Source organism: Misgurnus anguillicaudatus, chromosome 19, assembly GCF_027580225.2.
Source record: "Misgurnus anguillicaudatus chromosome 19, ASM2758022v2, whole genome shotgun sequence".
Taxonomy (NCBI): Eukaryota; Metazoa; Chordata; class Actinopteri; order Cypriniformes; family Cobitidae; genus Misgurnus; species Misgurnus anguillicaudatus.
Window position 1 is genome coordinate 27,060,707 of NC_073355.2, and position 13,354 is coordinate 27,074,060.

The 13,354-nt window shown below is 40.8% G+C and overlaps 1 protein-coding gene across 1 annotated transcript in view; it reads left to right on the top strand.

Annotated features, from left to right (window-relative positions):
• lrrc4ba (leucine rich repeat containing 4Ba) overlaps window positions 1-13,056 on the top strand; it is a 35,682-nt gene extending 22,626 nt beyond the window's left edge. The window contains exon 3 of the mRNA XM_073857301.1: window positions 816-13,056. Coding sequence (XP_073713402.1) covers window positions 816-2,768 — 1,953 coding nt within the window. The 3' untranslated portion in view covers window positions 2,769-13,056. The remainder of the gene's footprint in view (window positions 1-815) is intronic.
• The last annotated feature ends 298 nt before the right edge of the window (window positions 13,057-13,354 follow it).

Below are 13,354 nucleotides of genomic sequence, written 5' to 3' on the forward strand. Positions count from 1 at the left end.
AGGTGTTCCTAATAATCCTTTAGGTGAGTGTACACTCTCAGAAATAAAGGTACAAAAGTTGTCACTGGGACAGTACCCTTTCAAAAAGATACACCTTTGTACCAAAAGAGTGCATATTAGTACTTCAAATGTACATATTGGCAGTACAAAGATACATATTTGTAACTACATGGTACATATTAGAATTTTTTAAAGGGAGCTTTGTACCAGTGCCGGCTCGTGACTGCTCATCCGAGGATGCGCTAGTTCAAAATAAGTGTTCGGATTGTCACGTGTGTGGTTCCCTTTTCCAAAATATGTGTCCTGCGCTTTGAGAGATCGTGTGTGCATCACGTGTCATGCCAAAATAAGTGCCTGCTTCCGACACGTCAAAACCGTTTAAGATAAAAGAGACACTCACGTTCCCAAAACACACACTAGACACTTCCTTAACAGTAAACTCTGATTACGCATGAGATTATGCGAGTGTCTGGCAAACGCGAGCGTCTATTTTATCATAAACCCTTTAAACGCGTCTGCAGCAGGCACTTATTTTGGCACAACACGTGATGCACACACGATCTCTCAAAGCGCAGAACACATATTTTGAAATTACGAACCACACAGATGACAAGCTACATACATGTTGTGACGAACTTCGCATCGTGCGGTTCAAAAAAAGAAGTCACCCGCCGCCACTGCTTTGTACCTTTATTTTTGACAGTGTAATCAAGATCCTATTTATTAATTTAGATTAATTAATAAATTCAATAAGAAAAAAAGACATGTCAGTTGCGTACACATATCCTAAACTTGTATCTGTTTTTTCCACTTAGATCATAAAATCAGACACATTCAAGCATTTGCAGCACCTGGAGATCCTACAGCTCTCCAAGAACCAGATACGTCAGATAGAGGTCGGTGCGTTCAATGGCCTCCCAAACCTCAATACTTTGGAACTGTTTGACAACCGCCTTACGCTGGTACCATCACAGGCTTTCGAGTACCTCAGCAAGCTGCGGGAACTGTGGTTACGAAACAATCCCATTGAGACATTACCAGCTTATGCTTTTCATCGCGTCACCTCACTGCGGCGTCTTGACCTAGGTGAACTTAAGAAGCTGGATTATATATCCGACGCAGCCTTTGTTGGACTCACTCACCTGCGCTACCTGAACTTAGGTATGTGTGGCCTGAGGGACATCCCTAACCTGACTCCCCTGGAGCGACTGGAAGAGCTGGAGTTGTCTGGAAACCGACTTGAAATCATCAGACCCGGATCCTTCCAAGGCCTGGATGCATTGCGTAAACTCTGGCTTATGCACTCTCAAATGTCTGTCATTGAGCGCAATGCTTTTGATGATCTCAAGAACCTGGAGGAACTCAACCTTTCCCACAATTCTCTGCACTCATTGCCCCATGACCTTTTCACACCTCTGCAGAAGCTTGAGAGGGTGCATCTCAATCATAACCCATGGGTGTGCAACTGCGATGTTCTGTGGCTAAGTTGGTGGTTGAAAGAAACCGTGCCAAGCAACACAACCTGCTGTGCACGGTGCCACGCGCCACCCTACCTGAAGGGAAAATACATCGGAGAGCTGGACCAGAGTCATTTCACATGCTATGCCCCTGTTATTGTGGAGCCACCCACTGACCTTAATGTGACCGAGGGCATGGCTGCTGAGCTCAAGTGTCGCACTGGTACCTCTATGACCTCTGTGAATTGGATCACACCAAATGGAACCCTAATGACCCACGGTTCTTATCGTGTCCGGATTTCCGTGCTCCACGATGGCACACTGAATTTCACCAATGTGACCCTGCGTGACACGGGCCAGTACACCTGCATGGTGACCAACTCAGCTGGAAACACCACTGCAACAGCCGTTTTGAATGTGACTGCGGCAGATGTCAGTGTCAACTACACCTACTTCACCACGGTCACCGTAGAAACAGTGGAGAGTACCGGAGAAGAAGATTCTGCTTTGCGTGCCATTAACGAGACCTTCATCCATATCCCTGGCCCTACGCCTTCTGGGCACCTCTGGCATGAAGTTGTCTCCACTACTGCTTCTTCTCTCTCTATCCTTGGATCCTCCTCCTCTCCCCGTGCCACCAAACCCACATTCACCGTCCCTGTATCTGAGCCTAACTACCCTTCTGGACTAGATGATGTGATGAAGACAACCAAGATCATCATTGGTTGCTTTGTGGCCATTACCTTCATGGCTGCTGTCATGCTGGTGGTATTCTACAAATTGAGAAAGCAGCACCAATTGCACAAACACCATGGTCCGACACGAGCTATCGAGATCATTAATGTTGAAGATGAGATTGGAGCAGGAGCGGGCCTTCGAGGCAGTGGAATCTCAGGAGGATCTACAGTTCCACAAGGAGGGTCAGGCGGAGGAGGACAGAGCCTGCGACTTCATCACCCCGAAATCGTCAACCTCCCCAATCTTGCACGCGTGGAGCATCTTAACCATTACTACAAGGCCCACCACTTCAACAATAACATGATGAGTCTGGGTCTTGGTGGAGGCTCTGGTGGCCTAAATAATAACAATAACCCTTCCCCCTGCTCCCAGGCCCAGACTACCCCTATTTCTTGCACCCAGGTGCCAGTCTCTGCAGGCAGTACATGCTCCATGCCTTCTCCAGTGCCCCTGCCGACCCTTGGCATCCACGGGTCACTGAAAGGCCTGATGAGTAAATCCCACAACCCACAGATTGAGCCACTGCTCTTTAAGAGCGGCTCCAAAGAGAATGTCCAAGAAACCCAGATCTGAAGTAGAAAGAGGATGAGAGGGTGAGCGAGAAAGCTAAATGTACAGACAAGATCTAAAAAAAGAATATCAGGGAGACCGAAGCATTTGAAGGGATCTGGCTATTTAACCCCTATAGGTATGTTCTCAGGAGTAATAAGGAAAGGTAGAGCCAGCATTGTATGAAAAATCACCTATACAAGAATAAGACACAGCTGTGAAATTACTACAAAGTAAATGTGCTGGCAGACAGTGGGGAAGTTTTAAACAGGAAGACAGGAAACCACTCTACAGTTAGACACACACTGATCCACATGGATGGTGAGGATCATCAAACATCAGCAAAACACATTTGCCAATACAACACAAAATCAATACATTATGTGCCAAACTTTGCACCAGTCTGTGCCAAAGCAAAATCTTTGCACATCAGCAACACATAGCGTATAAACTTATAAGTATACAGAACTCCTCAAAGCTGCAAAAGTCGAAATACACCATACGCACCATTAGGCAGGAAGTGTATATAGAAATACATAGCAAAAGCTGACGTATTTATGGACACAAGTGGCTGAGAATGAAAGATCATCCATGTAAAAGGTTCAACAGTCGAGCTCAGAAAACAAAATGGAGCATTACAATTTTGTCAAGGTTCACAGTCCTTCAGAAGGAAAGATGGATTAGTAGACCAGCACTGTGTAGAGGGCTCATGTTTGATGGTGATGAACTCCATCAGTTTATCCCCTTTCACCATAGCTCTCACAGCTGAGGTGAAGAGAGGAAATGGAAAAAAAATATACAAGAACCTAAAGCGCAAAAGACAATGAAAGACATAACAATTTTAAGAGAATATATAAACTATGAAAGTATACATGATATATAAATATATTTTCATTCAGAGAAATAAATTATGAAGAATCTTTACATTTTTCTGACTGAAAGCCACGGCTTTTGAAGAACCCTCGTGGGACTTAAGGGCATCCTGAGGGGTGAACGGACAGGAAGGATATGAGAATTCTCGAAAATGTATTTGATTTCAAATACTTTGGCTTTGTTTTTTAAGTCTTTAAAGGTTTCACTTTCCAATTCTGTAACTAACAGGGTCATTGTGGAGAGGTCATTTTAACTGACATTATAAATACACTACTGTATGATTCTGCTGGCCTTTGAGACCCAAATCGGGTCAATATCAGTTATCACCATTATCAATGGAATCATACTGTATAAACAATAATGATGATACTTTGTAATGCAGTGTAAACGTTAATCTCCATGCTGCTATACAAAAAAGTGTTTCACACACAAAAAACGGTTTGAAATCGGATTTCAAAGCAGAGTTACTGTAGGCATTACAATTATTATCCTCATTATTGAAAAAACATCAAGTGTCAAAAGCATAGCAGATTGTTTTAGTCGGTTTCTTTGTTTCTACCTAGAGGTGATGTTTGTATTTCATTGTGTAAAATGTGATTGTCGCTACAGCTGATAATCATCTCCGTAAAATCGGAAGAGCAGTGGAATTACGGTACTGGCAATTGTTTGAAGCACTACAGTATGAAGCCGCAATTACAAAAACTCCAAAAAGGAAATGGATGGGCCTTAAAAATGTTTCCTCAATGGCCTATCTCCTCAGTTTTGTACAAGATTAAACTTTACCAGGACCCTGCGTTTTTGCCAACGTGATTCGACGTGACAGTTACAACGCAAACTCTGGCGATCACTGCAGGGGTTCAATGGATTATAGTGAACACTGTGTCCGGAGATGTGGATGGGACTACTGTTTGAACAGACATTCGGAAAGAAAATGGAGGACCCCGTTCGAAAGGTAAGAGAACCCCACTCAGTGAGCGAGTTTGGAAAGTTTTTTTTAATGAAAATGGACAAATAAAAATGAAAACTATAGAAACTTATAGAACTCTTTTAAAACAAAAACTATTATGATAATAAGTGTCTTTCATTATTTGTTTTTATCTAGTTTCATTTTGCTTTTGCTTTTTCAAAATCAAGTGTTATCTTAATTGTAATATTGTTATTGTTATTATAATTAGCTAATATTACACTCGTTATAATTATGAAAAATGTTCTGTTAGCAGAAGTCACTTCGAAATTGAAAAAATATATATATATATATGGCACACAAAACGGCAAATGAATTTGTGAAACTTGGTGGCATTGATTTGTTCTATGTTTTTGTCTTTTCATTTCTCATGTATTTTGAGGTATTACTGTTTGTAATTGTTGGAGCTTATAGCTTGGAGAAAGATCTCCAGAGGTACAGTTTGATGCAGCTGGTGGCTGCGTCCTTCTCTGCACAGAAAGAGATATGAGAGAGACCAAGCTTCAGATATACACTTGTTCTGAGAAAGTCATCCATTATCATTGCCGAGAAGTGTGACTGTGCGTGTCAACACCCTGTTGCCACGGCAACATCCCCAATGTGCCAAACACTGTTGAAGCCGGGGTCTGTGTCTGTCAAACCCTGTTACCCTACAAGACATAGAAATAACCGCATGCATTCACACGCTCGTGTGCCACGCCGCGTCAATTGTCTTTCGAGGTATTGTCGCACCCATGCTCTGGCAGCGTCCCAGCAGGTACGTATGGTGAGGTTTCCCTGGCAACTGTTGCTGCTGCGACAGTCCCCATCAAGGCAGTCAGGTCTCGGATGCAAATGCGAGGACAGAGGCAGTAAAGGACGCCATTTACCATCTCGCTTACCCTGCGCATTGTTCTTAAATCAGAAATTTGCATATTCACGATACTTAAACCGCACCTCAGCTCTGCATATCAATAAACCTCGCTATCAATGACATTCATGAACCTTGAGTAGCATTATGTCTAATACACCATTAATCTTACATACTGTATGTAACAGCCCTAAACTAGATATAATCACATTCTCCATCTCATACTAGTGATTTGCATATGCTCATTCGGTTCTCGAGTGATTAACATACACATCTGTTTGTGTGTCCATATGGGTCTACCCAAGAATAATTGTATTACATTTATGCCCAAGGCATCTGCTTTCTTTCCAAAGCAACTTATAAGAAAGTGTTGCCAAGCAGATTGGTAGTAGGACAGGGCAAAGACTGTTATAACATATCACATATCTCATCTTTCAGATATTTTAGAAAGCGTTTTAATGCTTATAAAGCATAAAAAGATGGGAGCCATTCGTAGCACTGCGGTATCCGAGTCACAAGGTTGGAAACTCAAAACACACTCGTACACGTCTAGCGGATGATTTTGAGCTCTCTCATAAACAAACTTTGCAGAGAAAAACCTGCCCACCAGCTGGTTAGGACTTTATGCAAAGAGCACCAGAAACCGTGATGTTGCGGGTTTGGCTTAGCCATGTGTCTGTGTGCGAGCGTATGAATACTACAAGTGCTCACAAAAATGGCCATTTCAGCTTTTGTAAGCTAATTTTAAGACATCCATGTATTTTCGATCAATGTTTTCATTAATATTGTTTTGTTGCCCTCGTATGTGTGCGAGTATGTATGTTTTTGTGTGCGTGTGTTTGAGTTCACACATCTGTGTGTGTTTTACTCTGTTAAGAGACAAGACTGTCACGAGAGAAGATGAGAGTCAGGCGTCTATTTTAAATCCCCAGTTTAAATCACTTTAGCATATTTTCCCGAGCTTCAGGCTTGTGTATGGTCTTCTAAATAATTTTCTTACGCAGAAAGAAGAAAAGCCTCAGCTGGGGTTTTATTTTGCACTGTTTTCTCTAATACGCCAATCAAGAAGTCGAGGGGTTCAAACTGGTTAAACTTCTCCCCTATCAGTTCCCCTGATATGCTTAATGCTCATTAATATAGATGTTTAATAATGTTTTGTGATAGTTACTGTCATGTTCTGGGTTTGACAGACTAATTTTTCACAGTTTTTGCTTTTGAGCTTATTCCAATATATACTTCAAAGTTTTGTTTTTGGTTGTTGGCACTTTAATCCTGGATTTTTAGCAGCATATCTAATTTGTTATCTATTGCTCTATTGGGCCATGAGGTGTCAAACTCTGATCCACAGCATCAAGTATAGGAGTTCCCGAAGATCAAAAAAACGTCCTTAAAGGGGACATACCATGAAAATTTGACTTTTTCCATGTTTAAGTGCTATAATTGTGATGTCATAAAGGGATAATACCACCCCCTTAATCTGCACTTTTCAACAACGCCACTGCCATTTAGTGCAGAAATCAGCTCATTTGCATCTTAAAGGACACACCCAAAAACATGACATTTTTGCACACACCTACAAAGTGACAATTTTAACTTGCTACGATTAATTATCTATATGGTATTTTGAGCTAAAACTTCACATATGTACTCTGGGGACACAAATAAGATTTATTTGACATCTTAAAAAAATCTTGTGAAATGTCCTCTTTAAGAAAGAAAACTCTGTTATGGTTTGAAGATTAGATGGAGAGCAAACTGTGCCTTTTATTTTTCAAGATTTTTCTCTTTTGGGAATCAGGGACCTCTTTTATAAAAATGCTAACTAACAATAAACAAACAATAGTTCTAAATTTGATCTTACGATTATTAGTGTTTACATGTGATTCATACTGTAGAACGAATGCACGTACAGAAAATTTGCACTTGCATCTCTTTCAGATATTATATCTATAAAACGCAAATGATCATGAAATTGTGCGCAGCTGAACAGTTTCACATCCCTGCTATGTAAATGATGCCTAATTAATGTCACAGACATATAAAAGAGCACCTGTCGATGTCCAAATCCTTTACAAGAGGCAAGAATGGCTTATATTTTCAAAAACATGCAGCACTCGGAAAAGCGAAAGTGTGTACGTTTGCTCAGACCCTGACGTGGCGCTAACCACTTTTCAACTGCAACTACCGTTTTTATAAGTATGAACATTACCGTGAATTTTTGAGAACGAATACTATCCGATCTAATCTGTGCATATGCATGCTTTATAAATGAGGCCCTAGATCTCAAACTACATGTGTCCCAACCTTTCCATCAAATTTCTCAAAATCTTGCCTAAGACACCAAAGTCTGCAAAAACTTAAATATTTCTAAAAAAAAATCTTTGCTGCCTTAAATTTTTTTGTATAATAAACTGGATTGAAGTCAAATGAAGTCATTCTGGCTTACTACTATTTATCTTGAGAAGACATGAGTTGCTACAACCTATTTCAACTATATTTTATAAGTTATAACAACTTGTCTGGTCAAGATAAATAATTGTAAGTTAAATGACTTGTAAATTCGAGTTGATTTTAAACAAAAAAATTGAAGGCAGCAACGAATTTTTTACAGAGTAATTAAAAACCGAAATATGTCAAAAAAATAACTGAGGTCCAGAGTCTCCTGAGCTGTATAAAGCCCAGGATACACTGCACGATATTTGGACATCTGTCCCAGACGAAAGATTGCGATCGTGAAACAATCGTCGCGATTTCTGTGATCGTGGCTCTTCATCGATGGTCCTATGTGGTACAGTGAGAGAGGCTCAAAGACGGCCGTTTTCCGGGTCTTGCGTCCAAAGATAGCCTACGATAGTTTTCTGATAGTGTCAGAAATATAGCATGATCAACGCACAGTGTGTTTGCTGCTACGACCTGCGTACTGGTATTTGTCTAACTTTAGCGCATGCTGGTGTCGTTACGCTAACTTGTGAAGTAGCCGTCAAAGTTCAGTGTCATCATCGTACAGTCTACATGCTTGTCGTTCCAAAGTTTAACCGATCCATTTCACACATCATGATAAGGTAATGATCCTATACAGGGCCGCTGCTGCCCAAATGGGTGCCCTAAGCGGACTTTTACGGTGGTGGCCCCTTTAGTAAAAAAAACCCATCAAAATCACACACAACTATAGTATGTGTGAGAATAAACTTTATTAAAATGCTATTGTTATCATTTATAATTGTATTTTGACAGCTACACAAACTACAATTATACAAATATGCAATTATATATTATAGTCTATATTTCTGCATTTGTACCTGTGTAGCTAATAGACTTTGGCTTAATCTAATGTGACAAAGCTAATCTTACATGTCAGTATAAATCCAAGCAATTTTGGAGAATTACTAAATGTCTTTCTTGTAAGTAAATGAAATGTCAGCTTTAAGAAAACAGCAGATGTCTATTAACAAAAGCAAAAGTTGGTATGCATGGTTATGTTCTCAGTAGTACAGGCGTTTGATTGACACTTGAGCTTTTAGTTAAGCAGGTTTTGTTAATTCAAGGCAGATGCGGGATAGCGCGTGCCATCATCTGCTTTGTATGTATGTTGTTATGATTCATATTTATACAGAATAAACGTTTTTATTTTCCCCAGTCGAGTTGGTGCCCTACGCAAACTGCGTACTCTGCGTATAGGGAGCGGCGGTACTGATTTTATAGGAGTGCAAAAATCCTGCAGTGTATCCTGGGCTTAAAAGCAAGCCCTGAGCAATACAATCTTTCTCTGGGTAGCCATCATTCGATGTAACTCAGAAGAGAATACATCGCCAAAGCAACAGTTATGTCCATCCTAAAAAAAAAATGTAGCCCTGGTGCTGGCAGAGGCCACAGCGGTGGTCCATTTCTAACCCAGCTGTGAGGGATGGTGTCATTCTTTACATGTAACACTGGTTCATTGTGATTGTCAGGTCTAGACAGAACAGACAAATCTTTCATGACAGGGTGTGGATGTAGCTTGTGTCCCTAACAAATGCAATTTTTACACAGCCCGTCAGAGGCCTCTGACACTGATTCCACCACTTGTGACCCTTTTAAAAACACCACTGCACCACCAGTCATGCATTATTGATTATTTGGTCACCCAGTGTCCAGAATAAACACTGGCCATATGCCAAATGTAAAGCACCGCATTGGCGAGTAAATGAAATGCCACTTAATAAGGAATGGCCACATAATACATAATTTCAAATAATAAAAAATGATAGCATACCCTTTGGCTAATATAAATGATCTAAGCGATCTCAAGCCGTGTTCTGACCATTAAGAAGGTTAGGAGGCTGACATATTTTGTAATATGAATTCATTAGAATCAAGCCTGTTTGTTATTTTTTTACAACCTAGGTAAAAAATATAACCAAATAATAAATAGCTCATTCTAAAGTCCTTAATCATGCCATGACAGGAATGCGATTATGATTTATATTTTTCGCTTCTCATTTATTTTGACCTTCGTTGATTATCATGCATAAAATAAATAAATAAATAACACTGACTGATGAAATGATGCAAAATACTGTATCATGGCTGGTAAAATGTTTATAAATTTTTTTTGGCAGTGTCATCAAGTACATTTCTAAGCCTGTTGACAGCTCAGCCGGTTATGAAACACCACACCTAATTTGATCTCCTTTTTACAGCAAACTCCTGTTGAATTATGCATGATTATTGTAATTGGCAACGTATTACTGTTATTTGTTGTTGCGTACAGAACTGTTGTCGTCCGTTCTGTGGCTAAGTGTGAAAAAGAGAGAGGGCCAGTGTGTGTTGCTCAACCCAGAAAACTTATTTAGCCCCTGAGATTGAGTGTGTGTGACAGATTTGGAATTGAGCATTAAACCAGCTTGATAGTGTGTGGCAAAAGCCCCACGTAATGATTTATCGCGTTACGGTGTTAGTGTGTTTGAATGTGTGCTTAGTTTGCCATTGTAGTTGTTGTGTGGGCTCATAATACCTATCAGGACATTTATGTATCTTTGTGTGTGTGTGTTTGTTTGAGGGGTTTTATAAAGAGAATGAGATCAGCTGTTCGCAGCATCTCTTTGCGTCATCACAATGATCAGTACAAGAGCCCGCAGCAGCTTGTCAAACACTGATTGCTCCTGAGTACACACGCTAATGCAAGATTGTATCCCAGATCCTCACCTCAGTCAATAAAGCATGCTTATGCGTAGTGTTCGAATTACACTAAAGCTTCCGGAGGGGTGGGGGCCAATTTTTAAAAGAAAGTAGGTTTTGGAAAACGGGGGACTGTGACGATGGAACCGAGGATGCTTATTCACAGTGATGGTTCATCAACGATACATTTGTTCATTTGTACATTTGTAATAACACATTTAACCCTCCCTTATCTTAGAGATAACTAAGGCAACTGTGACTTTAAAGGACTTTTTTAGGACTTTAAAGGACTCCGCCCCCTCTCGCCCACTTAGGCTACGTTTACACAGAAACCATCTGAAAGTAAACGCAAGAGTTTCGTTGCGTTATCACTTTTTATTCTGTGTTTATATGAGCGTTTTGGGGGGGAAGTGTGATGTAGTATGCACTCCAGGCGGCTAGGTGGCAATGTGAAGCACTGACACACAACAACACCTATGCTGCGTCCAAAACCGCCTACTTCCATACTATACAGTAGGCGAAAAGCAGTAGGCGAGGCGAGTAGTATGTCCGAATACGTAGTATTCCAAAAATAATATGCGAAAAGTACACGGATGACCTATTACTTCGGGTTAAAATTCGAAGCGTGCATACGATGGACACTTCACTATCCCATGATGCTCTAGGTGCGGAGTTATGCAACAAAGAAGAAAGGCGAAAGCAGCGATGTGCCCGTTTTCGCGCTGGTATGACATGACGTGATAACGAGGTATATGTCACGTGATGTATCAACATGGCGGATGTGGTATGTCCGAATCGCATTCATACTACTAGGATTCATACTATACTACAGTACCTACTGTTTTAACAGTCAGTTAGTAAGTACTTCATCTCATTCAGTACCTACTGAACAGTATGCGGTTTCGGATGCAGCCCAAGTCCACGTGCCTGCGTACAACCTTCTTCCTTGTTCTCCTAGGTCTCGTCCAAAGCAGTCTGGTTTGCCTATGACGAATTGGCGCATTAACAATTTGATAGAGGTAATGAAGGTCCGACGTATGGAAATAATCCAAAATGTTTGTTGTTATTTTCCTAAACTGGCGCATGCCTCTGACATAAACGCGTACCTGACGAGAGTCCGTGAGCAGACTTTTGTGTTTTTACCCTTTAGACGGGAACGCGGCGGTAGAGCGTTTTTAAGATTTCCAACTCTGGAGGGTGGATTTACTTTTTTGCGTTTTTAAGCCCCAAAAACACCATCGGCATGTAAACGAAAGGCACATCCGATAAAATATTTTAAAATTTTCACTCTCGAACATTCTCGTGTAAACAGGGCCTTAATTAAAACAGTCCTGATACTGCTTTTGGTGGTTTGGATTCTGTTTTTCTGCTTGTGAAGGAGGGCTTAAGATGTCACTTTTGATAGCGATTATATGACTGTACCGTCTAGTTCGACAATGACGAATTAGCGCATAAACAATTTGATAGAGGTAATTAATGCACCTTCTCTGATCAGAAATACTAGCTGTGGATATTTCGTACAACTGCTGAAAAGTCTTTTGTATATTCATCAGAGCTGCTATGGTACCTTGAAGGTCTGACGTAAGGAAATAATCCGACATGTTTGTTGTTATTTTCCTGAACTGGGGCATGCCTGTGACGTAAACGCGTACGAGAGCCACCGTAAGCAGACTTTTGCGTTTTTACCCTTTCGACGGGAACGCGACGGTAGAGCGTTTTTAAGATTTCCACTCTGGAGGGTGGTTTTACTTTTTTGCGTTTTTAACCCCCAAAAATGCCATTGCTGTGTAAACGAAAGGCACATCCAATAAAATATTTTTAAGTTTTCACCCCCAAGCGTTCTTGTGTAAACAGGGCCTTAATTTAAACAGTCCTGATACTGCTTTTGGTGGCTTGGATTCTGTTTTTCTGCTTGTGAAGGATGGCTTAAGATGTCACTTTTGATAGCGATCATATGACTGTACCGTCTAGTTTGCCTATGACGAATTAGCGCATCAACAATTTGATAGAGGTAATTAATGCACCTTCTCTGATCGAAAATACTAGCTGTGGATATTTCGTACAACTGCTGAAAAGTCTCTTGTATATTTATCAGAGCTGCTATGCTAACTTGAAGGTCCGACGTATGGAAATAATCCAACATGTTTCTTGTTATTTTCTTGAACTGGGGCATGCCTGTGACGTAAACGCGTACGAGAGCCACCGTGAGCAGACTTTTGCGTTTTTACCCTTTCGACGGGAACGCGACGGTAGAGCGTTTTTAAGATTTCCACTCTGAAGGGTGGTTTTACTTTTTTGCGTTTTTAAGCCCCAAAAACGCCATCGCCGTGTAAACGAAAGGCACATCCAATAAAATATTTTTACGTTTTCACCCCCAAGCGTTCTTGTGTAAACAGGGCCTTAATTTAAACAGTCCTGATCCTGCTTTTGGTGGCTTGGATTCTGTTTTTCTGCATGTGAAGGATGGCTTAAGAAGGATGGCTTAAGATGTCACGTTTGATAGCGATCATATGACTGTACAGCATCCTGTTCCGTGCACGCCTTGCTAAAAACATCACAAAGAGCTTGCACTGTTGGAGATTGACCTCTTTAAGACAAATAGCTATACTGAATTCAGCAATGGCTATAAAGATTAAGTTACAGTTGAGTGAGTTCGCCAACAGGCATGAATTTTATTGCCAAGTTTCAGTTCCCATAGCAAATTTCATAGATCTGTCTGGACAAATTCCTCAATATTGTTTTCATTCTTCAATTCTGTACGCCCTC